The 26,493-nt window shown below is 41.0% G+C and overlaps 1 protein-coding gene across 1 annotated transcript in view; it reads right to left on the bottom strand.

The window, feature by feature from the left end:
• The window catches only part of pcxb (pyruvate carboxylase b), a 275,919-nt gene that overhangs the window by 214,832 nt on the left and 34,594 nt on the right, over positions 1 to 26,493 (bottom strand). Inside the window, exon 10 of the mRNA XM_083992769.1 lies at positions 4,434 to 4,552. Coding sequence (XP_083848895.1) covers positions 4,434 to 4,552 — 119 coding nt within the window. The remainder of the gene's footprint in view (positions 1 to 4,433; positions 4,553 to 26,493) is intronic.

Below are 26,493 nucleotides of genomic sequence, written 5' to 3'. Positions count from 1 at the left end.
AACCAGAGCTAATCTGAAATTCCACACAAAGACGCAGCAAATATTATCTTCCAAAAAAGATCCCATTTGATTCCAAGTCCAAAAGATTTTTGCATCTATACTCACTGTTTTTAATGTATTGTCACATCCAGTGTAAACACCCTCAACAAAGTCTGGTTAGAGCTGTGAAGTACAGATTTGGGGCACAGATTTTGAGGCAGACTACAGAACTTCTTGACCTCTACTGCACATAAGCTGGTAGAGAATTCATGCTCTGGTCTTGGCCTAAAATAATTGACTATTAAAAGACCTTTAATTTAGAGCTTCAATTTAGCATTTATTCTTCATATGTAAAATGTCCTGTTTTACGCCATTGGCCTAAAACTATTAGTTCAGGTCCTTAATGAAATATGTCATCATAACGGAAAGCCAGTACACCAAGGATTCAGCCCAATGGCTTGTGTTACTACCTTTATACATTTGATTTAATTGCTTCAAAATACCTCTCTCAGGTTGTTCAAATTTTGGCTAGTGTTTGGACTAACACATGAGTATGAAGCACACTAGACTGACAGGGGTAAAGTGTTACTGTATACGATACAACAGGATAGTAGTGGGCAGGAGGATGGAATGAGGAAGGAGAGAGACAAGTTCCTAAAGCGACAAAGAAGGCGTGTCAAGTCAAAGTGGATGAGGCAAAGGAGAGGTGAAGGAGAGCCGGAGACAGAGAGGGTGAGAGAGATGAATGAATAGACAGATGTCAAAGATAAGGGAGAAGACATGGTGAAAGGTGGGGAGGGGGCTGCAGACAGGAGTGACAGAGTGAGTGGTAGACATAGAGGGAGAAACTGACAGGGCTGAAAGGATGGTGGAGGGAAAGAGGGAGACAGAACAGGGGGCAATGGCGCGAGGAAGACGGACAGAAAGGTCGGATGGAGGAATGGACACAGGTAGAGAAATGAATGCACCAAGTCACTTTAGGATGGACGGATGAAGGGGAGGGCCTGAGGGAGGGATGACAGGACCAGACAGATAGCTGGGAGGGAAGAGGGGTTGGATTAAACTCAAAAAAGCAGAGAGGGGACCGTGATACCTGTGTGTATGTTCTATTGACCCTCACTAGAGTCAGCATTGTATAGTTAACAGGCATTTCAATCTGTTCCAGAGAGCATCTAATTGAGGGGAAAACCAGGCTAAGAGCCAATTACAGCTGGTAATAACATGCGATCTGGATATCTCACCTGGATAATGCCATCTGATCACAGCACACTGCATTTACGGTATCAAGTGCTCTGGATATTTCAATTCTGCCTGGACTGTGATTGGTTCTTAATCAGATAATTACGTAGCTAGAGCTGGTGGACTTGAACGATGCAAAGGTAAAGGTTGCTGCACGGGTACGATTTGTTTTTCCTTGCAGGGAAATGGGCTGTCTGTAGCTTTTTGTCTGTGATAGCAGGAGGTGGAGGAGTTAGGTGCTGTTTAAGCTTGTTAGGCAGATTGTTTGGACCCAAGCTGCACACAGGCTGAATTCATATGACCAAGTCAAATGAGCTCCTTGAGATGAGGTCTGGCCAGTGTGATAACATAGAAATTAACATGCTCACGTGGAGCAGGAATTATCCTTACTATGTTCACCATTTTAAGGTCTACATTAAGTCCATGATGTGTGACCATCCAATGGCGCTACATGTAAAATGCCTTTACAGAGCTACGGTGGCTGAATGATTACTGCACCTGACACACAAACACCCATGATTCAGTTTAGGCCATGGACCTTAGTTGCCTGTCATACCACTTTCTCTCCCACTTCCCATGTTTCCTGTTAACTCTTCACTATCAAATAAAGGCAAAAAAAAAGCATATATCTTAAAGAAAAACTTGAAAATTTGGGTGTATGTGCCACATAAGAAGGAGCAGAACAAGAACCCCGGATCAGATGCAGGCGGACTGGAAAAACAAAAAGTGAGCAAATGTAACAGGGATCGAGGAGAATGATTGATGAAAAAGACATTAGGCAGGAGAGATGAAAGTGATGAAACACGGTGTGGGGAGGAGAGCTGAGGAATGAACAGAAAGTTCAGAGGGGAGTTTCACGACTTGCTATGAAAAATACGTTGCTAAAAAGTCTATTAGCAACACAGTTTCAAAAACATGAAAGCAAGAACCAATGTGCTCACACACCTCAGAGAGTGAGAGTGCAGCCAAGTGAAACCGAATAGCTGACTAACTAATGGAGGTAATGTTCAAATAAAACCACAGTACAGCTTTCACTCTCACATTTCCACTACACTGTAATACTTGTCCCCTTGTAAAGAGTGCATTTCCCCTACAGTTTAGATGGGTGCAGATGGGCTTTCTGTTGGACAGCCTTGTTCTCTTCTCCACTGTCAGCTGGGGCTGCTTAGCGTGAAACCTCAGCCTGACATGAAAGCTGTGCAAAGGAAAAGTGTTGCTTGTGACAGCTGAAACTTTTAACATGTGCTGTTTGATGCAGGACGCTGTCCACATTCAAGTAATTACTGCACTCCTTCCAATTCAAATGACCCCAATTCCCCAAGACGTCACATCAGACGTCACATCAGTGATATGAGGTTTTCTCTCCACGACAAAGAGGATATGACAAACGGCTGCATAGTGGGAGGGGAGGGACTCTGTAATACAAGAGAATGGTTTTCTATCAACTTATTGTGTCTGTCTCTCTACAAGCACAATACTACAGGGTAAGTGTGTACTGTACCTGAGTGTATCTCAATGCATCTGTGCAAGCAGGTTTAAAAGCTTCTTCACTAAGAGAGAGAAGTGCATCATGGGAAGGAGGAGAGATATCGGAGAACAAATGAAGGGAGTGTAGAGGTGGCGAGAGTTTTCCCATCTCATGTTGTCCTCAAGAATAATGCCTCATGACATCCTTGGTGAATTGCAACTAGATGAAAATATTAGTATGATATTGTCCAAGTTCTTTCATGTCCCTTATCTGCCGTTTCAGCTCTTTTGTATTTTCAAACATATTAGATATGTTACCAAACTGCAGTGAGAGGAAGGACAGAAAAGTTTACAATGCAGTAATATCTGCTGTGTATACTTGAAAAATGATTTACGATAATATCCTATCTATCTTCTTCCAATAATATTGTTTCATAAAAAACACCACAGCACTGCTCTGAAAGAGAAGTAACAAACAAGAGGAAACTTTAAATTAAATAGACTACTGTGTTATATGAATTAAAGCAAGTATGAACATTTATCCAATAATGTATATCTGTATCTTGTCCATTCCCAAGGACACAAGCCGTACATTATGTAAGGCTTGTGTCCCTGTAGAGGTTTCAACTCTAACAAGTGCTGTTGGACAATGTTTCTTTTAGCCGTTAATATAGGCACATTATTATGATAATTAATTGATTTTTTTTTCTATAGTATGCAAGGTAATGAGGATGTACAGTAGGTACAGTATGGAGTTGTGATCATACTGTCTTTATAAGCCCGTCTGTCACGTTGTCATTGATGACACGCGTCTTAGTGACTTTCACTCACTTGGATAACATTTTACTCAGAAACTTTGTCAGTTTTACTCACTCTGGTGAAATGCAAATATAGCAATTTTATCAAAGAGCTTCTTGATGAAAGAAACCAAACAAGGGTATTGACACTGATGAATGCATTAAGAAAACATAGCATACAGGGTTGTCAGTCATGTCTAGTTGCCATGGCAACAGATGTAGTCATTTTGTTGCCCATAACATCCTGCCTTAGTTGTACTGATTGTTCATCTCTCAGATTAATACATTAATTGAGCTGATTATGCAGGAACACAAATGTGAATTTGTGTAATTGTAGTTTTCTGTGTACACACATCAGTTGTGGAGTGTGGGTGTGACTGAAGAGCCTACACACCTGTACTTGTGTGGTGGTATGTGTTTGTGTCTTGTGTGTGTATTAGCGTGAGACCCATCTGTGTTGTTTCAGCTGAGCAAATCTCACAGGTCACCGGTGGAGCGGAATGCTATTTATATCTTTCATCATCCTCTCATTCTCACCTCTCTTCTTCATTCTCATTGTCTCTCACCCTCTCTGACCTCATCTTTTAGCTTTTCTCTTCACTGATTCCACCTGTTCTAGCTCTCCCCACCACATACCTCTCTGCGTAGCCGTCAGCTTCCTGACAATCCCTTCTTTTCCCCTCCCATCCATTTTCTTCTTCTTTTGTCCATTTCTGCTTCTCCATCACATTCTTAACATCACTTCCACTCTTTCCTCTTGCCTACAACCTTCTCTTTAACTCCAACTTTTGCTCTCTCTACTTCAGCGACTTTACGGAGTGGGAATCATCTAACCTTGAAGCTGCACACCTGTCTGTGGACAGATGATACCCAGAAACACACGCACGCTGCGCTCCATCCAGCTGCCAACCCGTTTAAACCCATTCACATATAGAAACATCTGCCACTTACTCAGTGATTTCTTCGGTGACCGTGTGTTCCACCTGGAGGCGGGAGTTGACTTCAATAAAGTAGTGTTTGCCATGTTTGTCCACCAGGAACTCCACAGTCCCTGCATTCTCATATCCCACCTGCAGCACAAAAAAAAGCATAGAGAAACCAGTTTTACCGCACTGTATTTTCCAAGCAATAATCTTAGTTGTGTAAACACTCAAGACGCAGCATTTACTCATCTTAATGAGCCATGAAACCAAAGAAACAAAACTCCCATCCCCTCTCCATGCATGTATGACTGCATAAAATGAGTTAAGAACAAGCATCATGTTTTATTTGTGTGGAAAGAGGAGGATCTTCTCCATCATTTATCTGTAATGCCATAATTAGGTCATTAATCAAGGGGGATCTATTGAAAGCCCATCCTCATAAAACGACCATTTTCCCTTCCACAACACTGTAATCAGACTCAATCAGTGTCATGTACATAAAAATGAAGGAATCTCTCAGTTTTATGGTTGCATGGATATTAATCTCCCTTATGAGCTCAGGTATACAGTGTAAACATGGTATAAAGGAGAATGCATCTTATACATTCACATATAACCAGCAGATAATGACACAGGGCTACACTGTCACTCTGTAATAAGAGACAAATATGCAGTAAACATTTATAATTTGAACAGAAAAAGCAATTGTAAAATTGTAAAAATGAATAAACAAAGAGACATGTTGGGTATTAACATAATGAAAAATATGGATCAGAGCCAACAAAGCCCCCCTCCCATTTTTCATGAGCTGAACTCGAAGATCTAAAACGTTTTCTATGTGCACAAAAGGGCCATTTCTCTCAAATATTGTTCCCAAATCTGTCTAAATCTGTGTTAGTGAGCACTTCTCCTTTGCCGAGATAATCCATCCACAGGTGTGGCATATCAAGATGCTGATTAGACAACATGATTACTGCACAGGTGTGCCTTAGGCTGGCCACAATAAAAGGCCACTTGAAAATGTGCATTTTAAGGGGGGGGGGGGGGGGGGGGGGGGGGGGGGGCAACACATCTCCTTCACATAGAGTTGATCAGGTTGTTATTGTGGCCTGTGGAGTGTTGGTCCACTCCTCTTCAATGGCCGTGTGAAGTTGCTGGATATTGGCAGGAACTGGAACACATTGTCGTAAACGCCGATCCAGAGTATCCCAAACATGCTCAATGGGTGACATGTCCGGTGAGTATGCTGGCCATGCAAAATTGGGATGCTTTCAGCTTCAGTTTGTGTAGAAATTCTTTGGTTATGCAAACCGATTGTTGCAGCAGCTGTCCGGGTGGCTGGTCTCAGACCATCTTGGAGGTGAACATGCTGAATGTGGAGGTCCTGGGCTGGTGTAGTTACACGTGGTCTGTGGTTGTGAGGCCGGTTGGATGTACCGTCAAATTCTCTGAAACGCCTTTGAAGACGGCTTATGGTAGAGAAATAAACATTCAATTCACGGGTAACAGCTCTGGTGGACATTCCTGCAGTCAGCATGCCAATTGCACGCATCTGTGGCATTCTGCAGTGTGATGAAACTGCACATTTTACAGTGGCTTTTTATTGTCACACCTGTGCAGTAATCATCTTGTCTAATCAGCATCTTGATATGCCACACCTGTGAGGTGGATGGATTATCTTGGCAAAGGAGAAGTGCTCACTAACACAGATTTAGACAGATTTGGGAACAATATTTGAGAGAAATGGCCTTTTTGTGTACATAGAAAACGTTTTAGATCTTTGAGTTCAGCTGATGAAAAATGGGTGCAAAAACAAAAGTATGGCGTTTATATTTTTGTTGAATGTATATTGCTATGTTCACACAACTTGGTTAAGAATAGAGAAAATATCTGGAGTCTTGGATTAATAATGAAGAAATGGAGACGCACCAGCAAACGTCACATTGCTGAGAGTATGCACTATGGTGCTCAATGGAACAAAAGGAAGCCATACAAAGTGGAATGAGATGGGAAAAGGCTAATGGTAGAAAGCACACTGCCTGAAACCTCTTACTGCACGTCTTTGAGGTACAGGGATCATTACTGTTATTCATTCAAGGATAACTCGGTTTTTAACAACACTCAAAAGCTTCTAAAAAGGTACAAACCATATCTTTGATGTAGAACTTCCATTTAGTCTGCCAAAAGAACCATCTCTCTTCTTGGAACAGAAATGTTCTCATTTTAATCAGCACTGTGCTGTGCAGAGTCACCCTTTAGAATGCATTGTGCTGCTCTTTATACCTTTTAAAACAATTCAATAGATGGTTTTATTGCTTATTCTTCATCTACCAGACAATAACAACTAATAAAGCAGTCTCTGATGACATCCTCAGACGTGGGTGCTTTTGCACAGCTTTGCCAATGACTTATTAGCGTTGAAACTTAATGAAACTGTGTATTTTCCCAACTTCAGAGTCACCACTGCGTCAAAATAATATGTCACATTCCCACATGCTGATTTTCACTGGTTTATAAAAGCAGGATGCTGCACTGTTGAACCCGAGCTGCAGCTCCTTCTCATTATTGTTTATAATCTTTACCCAGAGTCAGAGACGTTATGACTCTGCAAAGTTTTAGTGGATTTTGACTCAAATGTAATGCAACACCTGTATATAAATGTTATTTTGAAGTATAAGTTTAAAAAAAAACTCAACATACAATCATAGTGTAATCAGCATGCTTTGCTAAGATCATCCGCAATGGATTGTTCTTTGTTTTCAGTCACACGTGGCTCCACTCCGAGTAAAACATGATCATTCAGAGGGAAATGAGCATGTTGGTGTATCAACACCAGTGCTTTCCATACTCATCCTTCAAAACTCCACTTTGGGATGTCTCAGCTACAGTTTAATTTTACCCAGAGGGAGCTGCAAGCAGAGTGTAATTGCTATATAAATGCTATATAAATAAAGTTTATCATTATAATTTTCAGACTAGGCAGGTTTACACAAATTACACTGTGATTTCAGCAAAGCAATCTGATTGGTGTTCCAACCATTTTCACCAATTTAACCCATCCAGGCAGCTCACTCCAAGCTCCTCAGATCAGATCCAGCCAAATCACTGATTACCCTTATAATCAGAGCCTTACCATGTTATGAACCACACACACAGTTTGAGCAAAGTCAATATTGGAAGAAAACAACATCCAAACATCAGAATGAAATTAAAGGGGTGTGAAGAAATATCCAAAACACAAGCGGCAAAACAGCAAATCCATGTTTTCCAGGAGGCACAGATGTGAATGCCGAGGTAAAACGCCACCCATCTGTAAAAAATCTGTTGAACAGACACTCGTGTTTTTAGTTTCTAAACTCCCTCCATGGAGTGCTGAACATATTGGTGGAAAACAGACTGAGTAAATACGTCAGGAGAAAATGAATGATCCAATTTATTCACTCGTGTCTTCAAACAGAAAAAGGCATGTTGACTAAAAATGGTTAACCTAGTGTACTGCTTTCAGGATTTCATTGATTTCCAATATTTGGTGAGCATAAATGTCAGGATAATCAAATGGGCAGAAGAAAAGAGGAGCAGACTGCAGAGACAAAGATGGCCCTAAGCTTGAACAGTAGCAATTAGAAATTTGCAACTGAATGAGCACATCCAGAAATGCTGGAGATTCAAGTCCATAAAGGTGTGTAAACAAATGTTTTGCATGAGTATAACATGTGCTCAGAACGCATCAACCTTTCAGTAAGCCCATAACTAATAGATTTAGTTAATAATAGTTTGTTGTGAAGAGATCTCATCTCAAGAGAAAATTACACACGAATCAGGAGCATAGTGCACACCCACATGCAACATGTGTTAAATTCAGTGCAACCTTGTAAGACATCATCTGTGTAAAAATATTCAGACACTCTCAGTCAAAAGAATTTCCTTTGCAGAGAGAAATTACTCCCTGTTTAGCATCTGTAAATCCCCAATGCTTTTACCAGAGACTCATTAAAGGAATCAGACAGACCTCACACAAGTTAACATGTATGCATCAGTGCATCAATTGAAATGTATGCATTAACATGTACACAACACAAAACACCTACACATTTGAGTGTCCTTCACAGAGCTGTTATCATCCCTCAGTGACAGCACAGTAGACGTGCACCAGCCTCACACAGCTCCACCGACTCTAAACACAAATTCACACAGACCAATTTGTGTCACTCGTTGTTGCTCTCACTCTCCCTCGCTCACACGCAGCGACTCAATGAGTGGTAGTAGCAGCTCGTGTAACAGATTGAGTGGTCACTGTTTTATAAGGTCTGACAGCCAAGTCAATGGGCTGCACTGGCACAAGGTGAGGTCACAGGGGTTCTGTAGACAGGCGGAAAAAAACAAACATAATACGCACTCATATTTAGCTCCCTGCTGGGGACCACTTTATGTGTGTGTGTGCTGAAATGATCACAGTGCTGATGAATTAATGGTTACAGCTTTGAATGGAAAGTGACAGAGACAGATAGCTGGTAATGTAAAGCACAGAGCGCACTAAATGCATTAAGAACAACTCATTAGTAACAGAGGAAAAGGGGTTATTGTAAATCGTTGAAGAGAGGGAGGGAGCTAAAGAAAGATTGGTGGATGGATCAAACGAGGACAGAGACAAGGAATCAAAGCATTCAGTGGGAGTGGGGAGACGGGACAAAGAGATGTACAGAGTGAAAGAGTGGATTAGAGTCATCAGGGAGAGGAAGAATAGCAGAGAGCCTCAGTGAGGGAGGCACTGTCAGTCTCCTCGTTTCCCTCTCTGTCCAAGCACTTCAGCGTGAAACCATTTGCATTATTGTTACAGGATGTCAAAATTCCTATCAACAAGGACTCCTGGCAGTACACCCCCCACCCCCCATCATCTCCTGTCTGTGCAAGGTGATGCAGCAGCAGAAACACAATCACCATGAGTGGGAGCCTGAAGGAATACCAAAATAATCTCCTGCTGCTTACAGGCAGTACTGTAGTTTCTGATATTGTTGACTGCTGAGCAAGATAATATTTGTGCAAGATTTGCTGCTGCTGACCACTGCATCCATCATGGCCACTGACTCAAATCATTATTTCTGAAAGGTTGATCATTAGCCAGGGAGGCGCTTCAGTTTTAGCTTCAGTTTACCTCAGCTACCAACGTACCCTGAGCAATCTCGTATTACCAGACCTCCATATCTCCAGAGTGCCAGAGCTGTCTGACTACAGGGGAAAAAATGTTCTGGCTTATTTGAATTTCTTTTAAACAATTACAATCATCTTGGGCGGTGCAAAGCCCAGGATGTGGCAGTGGTGCCCCTGCAAAAATGTCTGTATGGGGACTTACGTATTTAGTTGGAACATTTGTACTGGGAGGGGGAGGCTCTGTCATGAAAATGGCTCTGTAAACGAAAATGCCTCAAAAGCCTGTAAAAGCTCCATGACCAGTGTGTGATACGACATCTAGTGATGAAAAAACAACTGATCGTCTGTGTGCTGGAGATGAAAAATGAACAGGTAGCTGCTTGTCATCTTTAGTCAGTGCTGAGTCTGCTGGTTAAAATCAGAGACGTCACTGCTGGGTCCTTCAGCCACACAAACATTTCAGTGTGTGTGTGTGTTATTCACATGCTGGCAGCCACTGGGTTATACAGTTTTTATAGTTAAAGTGTTTTGTGTGAGGGATAGCAGCAGAGTGCATTTCAGTTTCCAAGTGCTTATGCAGTAAGTTCATTGCTGAGGGCTAGTTAACAATTGTCTTGTGTAACCCTGAAAAGATTTAAGCTGGCAGTTTTGAGCAGCGCTCTTACTATCCTTTTGTTTGCAAGAGCAGTCTGTGTGTGTGTGTGTGTGTGTGTGTGTGTGTGTGTGTGTGTGTGTGTGTGTGTGTGTGTGTGTGTGTGTGTGTGTGTGTGTGTGTGTGTGTGTGTGTGTGTGTGTGTGTGTGTGTGTGTGTGTGTGTGTGTGTGTGGTCGGATTTTCTGCTGGCACTGCACATCATCTAATCTTTATCTTTCTTTGCCGAAGCAGACTGATGTTTGGGATTTAGGTTTTGTAAGTGTAGACACATTACCAATGTGATCCGTTTTGCCTTTTGGAGCCACAGTATCTACGATTCAGCAGTTTGTGATTAGCCTTTGTGTCCTTCTGGTGCATGAGAGCTGTTTAAAGCCATTGCTGATGATGACTGTGCAGAATAAAAGACATCAGGTAAAAGCATAGCTCAGACGACGCCTTCTTTTTTCATTATATAAATAAAGGATACTACTTTACTGTCTGATAAAACACAAATTGTAAGCACAAAAACATCCCATCTGTATGAGGTGACATTTCTAACACAAGGTGTGCACAGGTGTACGGCACAAAGCCAACTATTAAAACAGGGTTGCTGCTTTTTTCTGCCAAATTCTGGGACAGATTTTCTCTGATGAAGTGTGCATGACTCTACGACTGCAGGGGTGTCTTTATTCTGTGTGGAGCTTTAGCTTGATTTGAGGTGCTTAATGCTGTTTTATTTCTGCAAGGACCCAAAGAAAAAAGAATCCTAGTAGATAACGGCTGGTGGTGTGCATAATCCCTCTGGTCTTTGAAGTCAAAGTACAGAAACAAGTGACTACACAGAAACCTGGAAAGAAATAGAGCATTGCCATTTTTTCTCCACAGGTATTCAATTAAACTGAGCCGACAACACTGTCTGTGTGACTGGTGGCATTTGTACTGTTTTGCAGTCAGTCGTCATCAGACCTGTGCTAACCTGTCCTTTTTAGACCCGTCTAAAAGAGAGACTTTTTCCCACGTTGCTGCTGCTAGATTACTGCCACTACATGCAAATCCTGTGAGGAACAACAACATTTGTGATTCACAGCACAATACACATTAAGCCCTCTGATTACGGAAGTCCTCTGCCATCACCATGCCCCACATCTACCAGCCAGAGAGCAGTGTATGCTGGGTCATGAAATGTCCAGGGGCCGCCACAGTAATGTGGTGTATGCTCCTCAGCTTTGTTTGTGATCTGCATCATGCAGCAGAGGAAACAAAACAAATCAATCCCACAATCGATGGCACTGACCTGTTAAATGCCTGGTAACATTTGTGTGTGTGAGTGTGTGTTGTGTATACATCTTCGGGACCTGTTCTGGTAAAGTATCGACCGTGTCTGGACCAGGAGTCCATGGGGACCAAAGCCCAGTCCTTATGAAGCAAAATGTCATTTCTGACGTTGTGGTTCAGGTTGGAGATACAGTGTAAATTGAAGTTTGGTTTAGGTTGGTGTTTGGCATGAATTGATTATGGCAAAGAAGAGTGTCCGGCTGTGTACAACGAATAGAAGTTAACGTAAAGTCTTACCAATGACAGCTGTGCAAACTTGTGTGCATGGTGCAATACAGTACAGCTTGTAATTTTACTGCTGGATGGCTAAAGAGCGAGTGGACTCACCCCGGTGGGTTATTCTCTTCTAATGGTTTTAACTCATAATCAATGGCTATGTGAATTACAGTAATCAATTATACCATTAACCCTTCTTCACATGTACGCATACAGTACATGCAGGTTCTAAATTACTTCTGGGAACACTGAGGAGATGTTTGTGCCTCACGTCTCAGAGAAAAACAAATGATACATTTTTCTGGGGTGTACTATCTTTCTTCTCCCTTGAGGTTGCATGCTACTTTTCATCTTTTAAAAATGACATTTGGATTTTCAGAAGCTTTGCATCAATAACGTCAAACAATAAATCTGCTGTTAAGGTGTTAAGGGATGAGGATGCTATATTCTATATTCTTCCTCTTGTCAACAAATCCCATTCAAAAGACCGAGCCCCCAGTGACTTGATCTTACTAACAAATATTGTCTGTGCATGTCTATGTAAAAGCCTGATGTAACATACTGTAACATATTACATTGCCATAGGAAGATTAGCAACAGTTTATTTTTGCCTGAACAGAGGGTTGTGGGTTTTGTCCACCATTTCTTTATACTAGAGTCACAACGGGAGGAAAGGAAGAATGATTATATTAACCAATACATTTCAATACACACGCGTTCTTATTTACATTGAAAAAGACAGACATGAAAAAATCTGGAACCATCCTTTAGGGAACTTCCTGGGTTCATTTACAGCACAAAAGTACAATATGCTACGGCAGAGCTTCTGGCGTTGCCAGGGGGAGGACTACAGCAAGAGTAAAACAGAGATGGTGAAAAAAATAACTTTCACGACATCTCCATTTTCAGAATGGCCCAGGGGAAACTGCAAATAGTGACAAGAGGGAGGAGACAGATGGAAGGAGTGCTGCCATCTTGATGACAGCGACACAGCTTGGTCTTCATTTGCCTTTTGAAAACAGGAGCACTAGCAGTTTCTGCCTTGAAACACAGGCTGATCATATAGACCCATTCATTTTTGATTTTTATTTATGTATATTACACAAGTGTATCATAGTCTGAAAATGAAAAGCTGTTTAAAGGTGCTACACACAGCAACTTTAGAGGCACACAGTCACATTACCCAGCAGCTATTACATAACGAAAATCCTACAGTATGTTTCATTCTCCCCTCTTCTCTCATAAACATAGTGCCTCTTTCCTTTCACTGCCGCGCTCTTCTTTCCTTTCTTTCATTTATCTCCTCTCTTGTGGGGATTGCAGTTAATCTGTTGCCAAGATTTTTTGTAATCTGATCCAATTCCCTTTCAGACTCACACACACACACAACTCTCATCCGATTCATAGCTGATATAACCACAGAATAACACAACACACACGCACACTCACAAATAGATCAGCTCCATTTCAGTGGTGCCACCTCTCTAATCCTTTTGCTGCAGGGAGACGCCAAAGCAGCGGTGCTCACCCACCCCAACACACAGTGTACACAACCCCAAAACACACAGACATAAACATATACAGTAATGCACACATACCACATACATGCCTAAAAGGCACACAAACTCATCATCATAATGAGCACAAGTATGTGTACACCCACACATACAAACAGACCCATATGCACCCACACGGTTATATTCATCCCAGCTGTAATGGAAAGGAGCTTGAGCGGAATCCCTCCATCCATGTGCCAATTCAAGTATTCATCCCTCCATCCCAGGCCTTCTGCAGGATTTAAGTGTCTTTCAGTCACCCTGTCCATACTCTGACTTCTCCCTTCTGCTCTGTCATTAGGATTCAGGTCACCCCCCCTCCTTCTGCATTTCTGCTTTCCACACTTGCAGTTTCATTTTTATGATGAACCCATTTGCTGGACAACATGTTTGGTCATCAAGTTTGTAACAGAAAAACAAACATGCTAAGTATGAGTGATACAAAGGCTTTCATGGTTCTAAATGAGAGGGATAAAACAACAACAAATTGATCCTTATTGTTATTCTCATGGGAGAGGTTTGAGTCAAGAGGATCTGGTAATTGGAAAATTTTACTTATTATGTTGTTAATTCTGGTGGAGTATTGAGACGGGATGAGACTCCCTCCAGAATTGATGCCCAAATTACCCTATGTATAAGTGTTTGCTGAGCATGGCCATTAGTATTACATAAACATACACTTCACAGGTTCTCAGTTTAGGAACAGAACACACAAGCTTTGCTAAAATGTGTTTGCCAGGGCGCCAAGTGGTGCAGGAGGTTAAGCAGGCGCGCCATGTGTTGAGGCTAAAAGTCCTCGCTGCAGGCCGCCCCGGTTCGAATCCCGCATGTCATTCCGCCTCTCTCTGCCTCCCCATTTCCTGTCTCTCTCAACTGTACCATCTAATAAAGGCATGAAAAAGCCAAAAAATACACTTTAAAAAAAAGTGTTTGCCAATGTGGCCTTATGATGTTTAAATTCTGGGAGGTGGGCTACGCTTTGCTTCATGCTGGTTAAGCTGTCTAAACTCTGCAGCATACATACAAATGAGGAAAAGGAGAGTGTGCCAAACATAAAAGAGGACTCCTAAAACAGTATCACTGACACATGGCAGAAGTCAGAAGATTTCTTCTGCTATCACAAATGCTGACAAGACTTTAAAAATAATAAGACCAAGTACACTGGTGTGCCAGCAGCTCTGTTTGGATGAACTAAAGGAAAAGTTGAGGAACAGGACAATGGATCCATGGATATCTGTACAGGACAGTAAGAAACTAAATGATTAACCGAACCATTCATGGAGCTATGCTGGAAGTAAAAAATATGATGCTATGAGTAATTAATAAAAGGAATAATACTATATGTCAAAATCAACTCTAAAAGGATGATTTCATTGCGTCTCCTCTTTGACTGAAAGGTCAGAGGTCAGGCTCAACATCTAATACTAGTGGACTAATATTATTTTCAAGGACACCTTAGCCACCACATGAATGCCAACACAAAGGGTCAGATGCAGGTCCTTCACTTGGAGGTATGCATCCTTACTAATTCAACTGCCAAGCACTAGTGTTTATTCTCAGATAGATGAGGATGCACACGGAGCCTTGTAAAAATGGCAACTCCTTTCAGAAAACCCAATAAGATTAAAAAAAAAACCTGTTTTCTACAAATAAACCAATTTCTTTCTGAAGTGTGAGCTATTAATTTCTGCTGCTCCCTCCCTCTGTTCCCTGCTCTCTGATCCCTCCCTTTACTTTTATCCCTTCATCTTTTTCCTCTACATGGCTACAAGTCAAAAAAAAAAGTTATTTTTCCAAACTGCCATCTCTCTGTATGTGGCACTTGTCCTTTGCTCCACTTTCATCACTCTCCTCTCCTCTCCCTTTGTGGTTGTTGAGCCTTCAGAAAATATGTCTTTTCAACTCAAAAATTTAAAAATATTTTATAAGAAGCATCCCAAGTGACCGAGGGCTGGAAGGTCACAGATGGACAGATGGCAAGAGAGTGATGTATGGATGGGGCAGAGGGACAAAAAGGGAGGAAAAAAGCACTGACCAGATGAGGGAGGTAGACAGCGAATGAGCAGATGGCTGGACAATGAACAGAGGAAGAGTAAGGGTAGAAGAGATGCAGCAACAGCAAGAGAAAGAAACAGAATTATCTAGCAGCTCTATAAGCAAATATCAAAGGCAGCAGATTTACAGCAGGAGAAGCTGACAGGGTGTTAGAGGACTAAGATGAATAATGACTGAAATGTGTGATGCAAGAGTGATGAAAGGAAGGGCCACTAAAAGCAGTAGAGCTGTGAACATACTGTACATGATGTGATTCATGTCACTAACCTACAACGAAAATGACAGATTTGAGAAAAAAAAGCCTTTTTCAGACATGGAACATGTAACATCGTGGTTTCATCTATCTGTTGATTTGTGTCAGTGTGATGTAGAGCACAGCAATGTGGGTGGGCCTAACGGGCCTGGGTCCACCTACCTGCACCACTGGCCAATCTAGATGACTGATCTAAGATTTCCCAGAAAATATCAAGTACAATGAAATGTGCAAAACAAACTTTGCAAAGGCTACTCTTGTAGGGAGGAACTATCAGCGTCTTTCTTTGTTTTTGTTTTCTTCTGCATTTCTGCAGCCTCAATAATTAGAGTGCATGTAATTCATATTTCAATTCTTATAACTATACTTTACATGTAATTCTGGATATGGAGGCTTTAGTTTCAATATTGCTACTACTATTAAAATGAGTGTTAGATGCACTGGTGGACAAGTGCAATAAACAATGTAAACTCCATCTGCAATGTTTCTGTCTATTTTGTTATTGTTATTGTACAACAACCATTCAGCAAAGCTGTAGCTGCAGACAAACTATTTCAATGTGATGTTGCAGTCATGAAAAATCATAGAGATTCTGTGAGCCGAATGGAGACAGCAAGGCCATCAGCCAGCAGTGTAATGGGTGTGGAAGCAATGCAGCCGTAAAGTGCACACACACAAATGCAGAGGAAGAGAAAGAGGAAAGACAATACAGACAGATTTGAAATCAATACAACCACAGAGACCTAACAGGAATTTACAGTCCACCTGTGGAGACACAGCATTGTGGACTCATAAACGCTGATCTTTATTATCAATTAATCTAAAAAAAAAAAAAAAAAGTCATCAAGTGCAAAGTGCAGCCATAACTTTAGATGTACTGAAGGGGCATAGGCAGAAAGGAAGAACCATCCCAAAATAACAACACAATTCAGAGAAAGTGTTTGTGGGTTGATTTGCTGTCAGCAAGGCAACCTAGACTGTCACACTTTATGACGCCATAAAACAAACACCTAAGCAGTGAGGGGATGTGTGTGCACACGTCTTATGCCACACATTGTTTGTTTCTACTTTTCCTTTACCTCCTTGGCCTCATAACCTTTACCTGTCCACATGTTTTCCCCTCTCTGTCTCATGCCTTCAAGTGTCTTCTCTCCGTTTTCCTGCAGAAATCTCATGGTTTTAACTTTGGCCTTTTATGAAATATCACTGACGGCTGACTTCTACATGTGAAAATGTTTCATAGCAGCAGCCAAGACAGAGAGGTAAAATAAATTGGAAAAAATACATTTTTCTTATTGCCTGGAAACACTAATTCAACAGTGTATCATTAGTGTAAAATTATAATAATCTACAGCTTGGAATCAAAAATTAGATGTCAGTACATTTTGTTTTATGGCGTCATGGAGAATCTACTTTATAATAACTTAAAGGTTATGATGTAGGTCAAAACTGTGTTATTACAAGGAAGCAATCAAAGCAGGAGACAACTAAAAAGGGAACACTTAAAATGTCAAGTAAAACAGCTTGAACATTTCTAACAACTATGTCAGCTTTAGTTTCCACTTCCTTCCTCATCTCTCTGACTCCATTGTGTTTTCTAAGTATCTTTCTGATTCTCTGCTCCACAGCGGCACAACCCTTCTCTCCACTCGCCTTGGCCTATCTCAATCTACCTTTACAAAAGCTCAATCTTCTCCCTCTCCATTTCTCAATGAGTGGGGCATTCATGTTGGTATGACTGTACAGTATGACCAGTTTTCATATAAGTGGTAAAGTGCCACTATGGCTGCTTCACTGTGTAAGGTTACAGCTGGGTTTACTGTAGCAAACAGGTTTTAAATTGTTGACAAGCGGGACAACAAATACATGATAGAAGGATTACAAACTGTTTAGATATTGACTCTGGGTATTAAAGTAAACATGTGCACATGGTGCAATAGATGTGATAGTCCACTGTTTAACAAGAACTCTTTAGAGACAGCTCCTTTAACACTAGAAGGCCTCAACATAACACTTGGAGAAAGTTTTGCCACTCATTTCAAATAAACCCGTTTTCCTTTAAAGGAGCTATTCATAAGTTCTTTCTGCTATTGAACATGATTTCTCTCTGGTGGTGGTGGTGGTTGTGGATTGAATCCTACTGAGCCGCTTGTGATCCCAACCAGGGTTAGCTGCTTAGAGTGACATTGCTGTACACCTCTGGAGACAAAGTAGAGCAATGATGTTTGATGCTGAACTTACAAATAGCTCCTTTACCATTCTTTTATAACATTAACATGTTATAGCACGGCTAACCAATTCCATTAACTGTGTTATTCAAGGCAGTGAGCATGCATAATGCAGGGGACGTAGGACCTGCAAAACTAACTACTGTAACTAACTAGCCAGTATTTGTTACTAGTGACACATGTGATCCACGTGTGTCCAATGTGAAAAAGCATTGTTTGAATGTTTAGAGTCACTATCACACTGTTGTGTTCTACTTCAACAACCTGTTTAAATTAAAAACATACTGTAAGTGTCATTGCAATACATCTTTGGATGCAGTGAATTTCACATTTTGCAATCCAAATGCTGTTCAGATAAATTTAATGACTGCCCTCATCAAGTAATCAAGAAAATCTTTGCTAAATCACATTTTGAAAGTAATTTTCCCTAATCATGCACAGTAAATGTTGATTTTGTTGAGGACAACTCCAACAAAAGCTGCAACACTTGCTGAAAAGTTAAAACTTTATATTCCTGTATATTACCAAGTGTGTGGTGAATTCAACTACACACTGCAGGTTAAAATGTCAACACAGTCTCATTCTCCCATCACCTTCCATCTGGCAGAACCCACTTTTCTCAAATCCCTCCTTTCACATCTCTCTTACACCCTGGTACACTTTCAGGCTTCCCATTTTCCTCCACTGGTGCTCCCTGATCTCTCGTCTGCCTTTTACCCTGTCCAACCTCTCCTCTTCTCCACTTATCCCTCTTTATTGATATCAGGCATTACGCCTCATTTTTGGGGGAGTCGGGCGGTGCTGCCTTCGCCCTCTTCTCCACTTTGCTTTATTTCTCTCGCTCAGTCCCGTCTGTCTCTGGCGCTGCCCTCATTCACCCTTCGCTCTGTCAGCAGTTAATGGAAGTATAATGAGCCTGTTGTCTGTGACATGATGAGGAGGAGGAGGAGGGCTGAATACAGCTGCCTAATGATCAAAGAGCACCGCACAACACACACAGCTGGACAAAGGCGGGCACACACTCATACCCATGCACATTGCACAAATATAAGCAACAACACCACACACAGCAAACAAAGATTAATGTTTGCCCATGCACAGACGTGTGCCCACTGAATCACAGACACACAAATACATTTACATCTATTCTCAGTGGATATACACAATTAGTAACTTAGACATACAATCTGGCCAAAAGCTATTTTTCTTCCTCCTATACTCTTGCCTCAGCTTCCTCACTCCAGGCATAACCTCCCTCCCTCTCTCGCTCTCCATGATGCCTCACCTTCCCTCCATCTCACTCCTTACTTGCTCACTCCCCCGCCTTCCTTTTCCCTCCTTCCTCACTCCCTCGTTCTCACTTCTTCCAAGAGGTAGTCAGGGCATAAATGGGTTTTCTACTTCATAAGGCTGCAGCTGCGAGCATGTGTCGGCATACTGCTCAGTGTGTGTGTTAAACTAAGATTTGGCTGCAGCCTGTACGACGACACCCACACTGCAGCGTTTGACACAGCCGGAGGGTGAGAGAAGCTGAAGAGAGAGAAAAGAGGAGGCACAAGGGAAGGGAAGATGACAAGAGTAGCAAAACATACAAGGGGAGGTGAATCTGTGCTAGTGTGTGTGTGTGTGCGTGCGTGCGTGCGTGCGTGCGTGCGTGCGTGCGTGCGTGCGTGCGTGCGTGCGTATTCCCAATTATGTGAGTGTGATATATACGTGTGTGTCATCTATGGTAGTCAGTCCAAATTTGTGTCATGTATCCTGCACATATACAGTACACACATGTTAACTGGCGTTTTGTGTTGTAATCTGTGTGTGTTTGTATGTGTCAGGTGAAACAAAATGTAAATGGTCATGTGAAAAAGAATTTCCCTAGAGGGACAATAAATGTCTAAAGTCTAAAGTTTGTTTAATCCACAGATACACACACAGTTTGTTACCATAGTGTGAATCAGTGTTAATCTTTGCATCAGGGTTTGCGTCCCATGTGTGGACCCATTCATCAGTTTACCCCATGAACAGCCAGTCAAGTGCAAAAATGAACACCCACACATCTCGAGACCACTTGGGCAGAGAATTTAACCTCTTCTTCAAACAGAATTTTAAAACATGTACCATTTGTGAAACACACATTATACAATCATCATATATTCCCCTGAAGGTCAATAGTTCAGACTTTGTATAATTGTGTATTCAATGCTTTTCAGATTCACACCCCATTGTATGTACAGTATCATACTACACTGAACATATTTGCTGGTGTAATCAGACAGTGACGGTGCTCATCCACACTCAATTTTATTTACTATTTAAATATGGTTTATATCTCAAATAAAAAAATATGCTGCGCTAGAAAATGATGTGAACATACAAGGAAAGAGCAAAACAGAGGATGTTTGTGTGGCAAAGATGGAGAATTGATAATAGCTTGTGTGTGAATTGTGCAGACACCCAGCAAACCCTTCACAGTGCAACAGTCAAACAGAAAAAGAGGGAAATAATAGGCTGCTGCAAATATGGGGATAGTTAGAAAAGACAGTAAAGCAGACTGGATTAAAAAAGGTGGAGTAAGGGCTGAGGAGAGAAGATAAAAGCAGTTGACTGAAGCCTTGTACACATTATCCCATGTGCATAAGCAAGGAGTTACACTAAACAGGGAAAAGTGCTGATGCCAGTGAGTCTGTTGGCTGCGTGTTTGTGTATGCTGCCACTTCTGTTTCATTAACAGCTCCTGCTTTCTTACACAAGTGAAAGGAGGGGATGAGGGAGGAGAGATCGAGTGGAGGGGGGTTCTCTCATTTTTCTCCTCTCTCTCTCTACAGTGTATGAATGTAAGTGTAGCAATTACCAGTTTCATTCTGCATCTATGGCTCTGACTGAAATGGCCAATATAGTTGACAGGACATTCAGAGTAGGAGAGAACAGGGAGACAGAGCTACTGCGTGTTTAGAAAATATTCTCAAACTTTTCCTTTCCTTCCAGTTTAATTTCTCCATGGGCAAATTCTCTGTCTTGTATTGCTCATCTGTATGACTCCTCTTTTTACAGCATGTAATAGCACATTATGGCTTTAGTTTTTCTGCCGGCATGAAATGCTTGTTTGGAAAATTTGTTTCTCGTCTTCTTCAGTCTTCAGAGAGCAGAGCAGCAAAAAAGGGCAGTTTCGCACTACACCATTTACTGTAGATATAATGTACATCATTATCATGCTGAATAAGGAGTAATCTATGCAAACCCATCACTGTTTGCAAAATGAGGCCTGACAGGGAATCACCACCCCAATGTGATGCTGATGATTTCATTACAAGCTTAAGTGTAATTTACAAGCTTCTGCCAAAAGGTAGCCCAGCACGCCCGTCAGTAGTCGGGACTAATGTCTTTTTTGGCAGAAGCTGTCACTCATTAATTCAATTAGAAACCAACAAAACAAACTGGACTTCCTGACTGCAGAGTTTAATGTCTAACTGTGGGTCACTGTGCATGGTTCTCAATGTACTCATGCTAGACAAAATACTGAAACAATGGGCAAATGTCTCTGGCTTCATCTTAGAAAATACGTTGATCATTGTTAACGGCTATCGGCTTAAATGCAGCTACAGAACAACAGAAACAGCCTCTCTCCCCCAATACAATGTTTGTCCCCCTGTAAAAAGGAGCAATTTGTAGGGTTTGTGTGCATCTGAAGTAAATGTAGCTATGTACCATTTTTATAATAAACAAACAAATCAGCAGCTTCAACAGCTTCCCCTCTTGTTTCCCACCCCACTCTGACATTTTCACCACTTATTCTTCTGATTGTTGTCCTTTGTCCATCCCCTGTCTCTTACAGGATCAAGTCACAGTGACTGGCTAATTAGCATCAAACAACAAATTCCATTAAGGTTAGAGAAGCTGTGCAGTTTAAAATAGAAAGGCTCTGGCAAAATTTGATAAGTGTCACTTTAAAGGTTTTAGGACCAGACTGAAATAGGAGAGGGTCTGGCCCGGACCCAGTGATGAAAAAGTCTGTGAGCAGAGTATTCAGTTACTTGCAATCTGCACCCTCACCACTAGATGCCACTTTATCCAGCAGTGTTCCTTTAATATCTTTAATTTGTGTTTGTCTGCAGTGACCACGGGCCAACATGTTCCAAGCACCAGGATTCACTAGTTCAGTAACATACTAAGGATGAACAGAGTGACGTGAAAAGTTTTTACATGATTACTCATTTTGCATTTTGAACAAAACCCAATATCAGATCAGAATATCATTCTATTAATCAAAATGACAATAAAGTAAGTGGCTGCTGTCATGACCACTCTGCTTGGTTTGTGTCATTTCTCTGGGCTTTGTCTGGCAATTATGGCTTTGTTTTAGTTTGTTTTGTTGTGAGTTTACAGCACTGGCCCTCACTCCGCCCAACTTGTTTCCACTATGATCTGATCCATTATTACTTTAGGACTATTTTAGATTTCCATTTCATTTTCATTCTCAGTGTAATTTGTTGAGAAAATGTTATACAATTTATTTTTGTCTTTGTTTGGCACCTGGTTTGTTTTGGTTGTTGGCTCAATGGTCTCAATGGTTTTGATTGCTGGGTTTTTATCTAACCTGCATTCATTGACTGCATCGTTCTTTCTTTTAAATCACTTTGTTCAAATATGTTGACACTAAATAATGTGGATTAAAAAAAAGGGAGATTTTAATAAAATAAAAAAAGTTGTGTAAAGAGCACCTTAACTTTGAAGCTTGACCAGTTATCCTTCTTTACCAAACACTGCTACAGCTATTTATTATTTATACAAATGCACTTCTTGTTGTACTTTAGTGTTATTACTGCACATTGTTGTACATGCTTCCTTACTGCTCTCTCCACCATTTTCCTCTCCATCCTCCATCCGTCCACCTTTCCCTTGGCTCTAATTTCAGAATCACAGTTGGCTTGAGTTTCCCCCCAGCTGGCGGAAAGAATCAATACCTCCCCCCTTTTGTCTTTCCCTTACTTCCTCTCGTCTCAGTCTCTACATCCTCCGACCACCTGACATTGACTCTGTTTATTCATTACATTAACAGCAGGTTTGTAATTTTCTTTTTCCATATCCTCTCCTTCCATCTATTTCCCCCTATTTTACTTGGTGCTGACTGTCTGGCACTTTCTCACCCTCTAATCTCCCTCCATCTATATCTCTCTCCCTCTTGCCATCCCTCCATCTTTGTCTCCCTTCTAGACAGTCTCAGATCGCTGACTTTCCTGTCTGGGGGATTCTATTCCCAAAAAGCCTTATGCCATCTTAAATCGACACACATATACACACAGAGACACGAAGACACGCACATACACCCTTCACTCCTGCTAATAAATCAGCAATAAAAAGTACAGCCCATTTCAATATCACTTACTCTGCTTGAAAATACACACAGCACACACAGCCATGAGGATTCTCCAGGCATAGAGTACACACCACAGATGCTCAAAATAGCACCACCATCCAATCACAAGTGCCAATGTCACCCTGACAGGCAAAGACTCCTGCACTACTTTATGCATCCTACATTACACATGCCACAGCAGAATCTGTCTTTGCACCTGCAGACAATTTAGCACAACAGAAAGGAAGGGAAAGGGCATTGTTGTTGGTTTGTTTCATCAATGCTGTTGTGTCTCTGCAGTGTGCTTGCTTTAGACCACTCGTCATTCAAACAGCAGGGGCGTGACTGTGACACTGTTATTTTCTGAGCTTTCTGTGAAACTTTGTATCAGTGTTTTCCAAAAAAATACCTTCCAGACACCAAATGCTTCCAGCAGCTTTCACTATGGCTCATAGATTTAATAAATGCATTACTACAACAGCATAGTGCAACACAGATTTTTTTCCCTATACTGTACATTGGGACTTAATACTGGGACTAGGAGTGATCATCTGATTGGTTCTTTACAATTGAATTTGATTAGAGTCTTAGAGATTGAGTTACAGAAGACAATTTCCAGTAACACATTCAATATTGTTACTTTTGAACTTGAAACCTGATCTCTTTGTGCATGTGGTTTTGTTCCCATGATGAAGTTCTTCTGCTTCATCATGTTGTATTCACTTGTTCTTGTGATTATTTTTACAAACTGTAACCCAACATTCACTGGTCTCATTCAGCAGTCGAACCCCCCCAGAGGAGTGACAAGAACACAGAGCGTTTACAACATCAATAACCAGAGTAGGGGGAATGAAATGCATCTGTTTTATCACAGTCTATTCTTATTTTGATTCAAGGATAAATATTTGATGGTTTCCAAATGATTAACCAGTCAGAAAGTAAAATCACTGATTAATGATGGCAGTTGTACTGCAGCTCAGGAGGCAGACTGAGTCATTCACTAATTGAAGGTCAGCGACTGATTCCCAGCTCCTCCATTTTACATGTTGAAGTACCTTTAGGCAAAACACTGAACCCCAATTTACCACTGTAGTACTGTATAATGTGTGCATGAGTAGATTAATGTGGCTTCTAGTGTACAGTAGTTTGAATAGCTAACAGTTCTATACTGTAAATGCAGATTAACTGATACTAGACCATTGTGACTGACCGTGTCCTTTTAGTGGAAAAAAGGAAAGAAGACAATTTTCAGATTCATAGAGCAGTGAGTAGGAAAGGGAAGGACACAGCACAAAGAACCACTCAAGAGAAAGGGAAAACAGGTGAAGACAAGAAGAAGTCAAGGAAAGAGGAAGAAAAACAGACAAAATTGAGAGCCAGGACGTAAATAATTAAACCAAAGAAAAGAAACAAGATGAAAACTGACTGATGCATGAGCTCAGTGGGAGGAAGATTGGAACATTTTTCATCTACCCCATTTCCAAACGCTGGTTTTCCTGATGGAATATTAAAATATGCTTTCAGGGCGAAAAGTGCTGGTGGTTTTGAAGTCAAAAATGGGACAAAACACATAGACACACACACACACACACACACACACACACACACATACATGCAGGGTGTTTATGGGTCTGTAAGTAGTAATGTTTATCGTGCTGACCACCTCCAGGGATGAAGTGTCAATCTGAATTTGTGAAGCCCTCCTCCTCACCCATATGAATTAGTGTGTGTGCTTGTGTGTGTCTACCGGGGACATGCCTTGTCTGAGCGAGAGTATGTCATCTCTTCACTCACCATCACCATGATTGACAGCAGAACTAATTCCACGTTTAACACCCTCAGTGGATTGAAGGACGTGTGTGTACACACAAACAGAGCTTTACTGAAAGACATGAAGCAAGAGACCTCAAACACCAAGGGAGCATGTGATGTCAAAAACACAAGTCTGTCTTGAACACCCAAAAACCTAAAGTGGGTGATATATTATCTAATTATGGGTTATGTCAACCTGCATCTCCCTCTCAGTTCCTTCACATCAGTCAGTGATTCTTCCAAGTTATCACGTTGTAATGATTGGAAAGTTAACTTGATTTGAATTGGAAGTACACAGACAATTGCACATGTAAAAAGGAAAAACAAACAAAAAGAAGTGTCAGACCTGACACCTGATGCCCTAGATTTAAATTCAAATACTGGAAAAATACAAAAATAAATGCATATAACCAAAATAAATAGTTGAAGTCATTATTTTAAAAATCTCAGAGAGACTGCACCTTTTCTAAACCCGTCTGTCAGGACAAGGACAATAACACCCAATACCTTAATCACTTGTCAAACAAAGCAAAAGGCCTTGAGACGTAAACAAGTAAATCTCCTCTTTCAAACTGTGGAATTTTAACTATCTCCAAGATGTATTCTCTCCATGAGGTTATTAGTGGATTGGTCTGATTTTAGCAACACAGTGACTATGCAGCCAAACTACTGGCCAAGTCAAACCTGTTTAAAAATACATCATTCATTCAAACATTCATTGCATGAACACACGTACCAAAATAAAGAACTGACTGCTAATTCACATCAGAAAATTCCAAACAAATGATTGAAATAATTTAAGTAAAGTTTGCTATTAAATTTAAAAAAAAAAAGAAGATTTTGTGACCCGTTTTGTAAAGATGTTCTTCTTAAGCTCAAGTGTGTCAACTGTGGCCTGATGCTGCAGACAGACAGACACATTTTCACAAGAAAACGATGAGATAAGAGTTTTTCTTTAAGGTATTTTTCAAAAAGAAAATATATACAGCCTCTAGTAACAACACCAGGGACTATTTGCACGTACAAACACACACACAGTGCCATCTCACTGACACAGAAATATGCACTTGCTTTGTTGAGAGTGCTGATGAGTGTTTCTGCTGGTAGTGGGAGATCGAGCAGGCAGGCACAAGAGAAATACTGAACACAAGCAAAAAATAATTTTCCCCCAACACACTTTTCCAGAAATTATGCTTCTCTTCAAGTCATCATCTCACAGACAGATTTCAATCTTTGTCTCCTGTTCTCATCTCTACATCACGGCAGCAAATTGACAGATATTTCTGCCCTCTCCCACTCCTTTTTCTCAGCAAGAGTAGAAAAACCAGGGAGGAATTATTTTCTGGCCCAGCTTTAATGTTGGCTGCTAATTTCTGCCCAAAATAAAAAGTTAACCTCTCTCTTCGACACCCAAAAAAACAAAAAAAATAAAACAAAAACAACAAAATTGAGTGGGTGAGAGACTGCGTCATACACGGTGTAAATGCAACAAAGTCCCAATTGTC

Source organism: Trachurus trachurus (assembly GCF_905171665.1).
Source record: "Trachurus trachurus genome assembly, chromosome: 18".
NCBI lineage: Eukaryota > Metazoa > Chordata > Actinopteri > Carangiformes > Carangidae > Trachurus > Trachurus trachurus.
The sequence above is the reverse complement of the archived record's forward strand: the minus strand, read 5'-3'. Positions and strand labels throughout refer to the sequence as shown.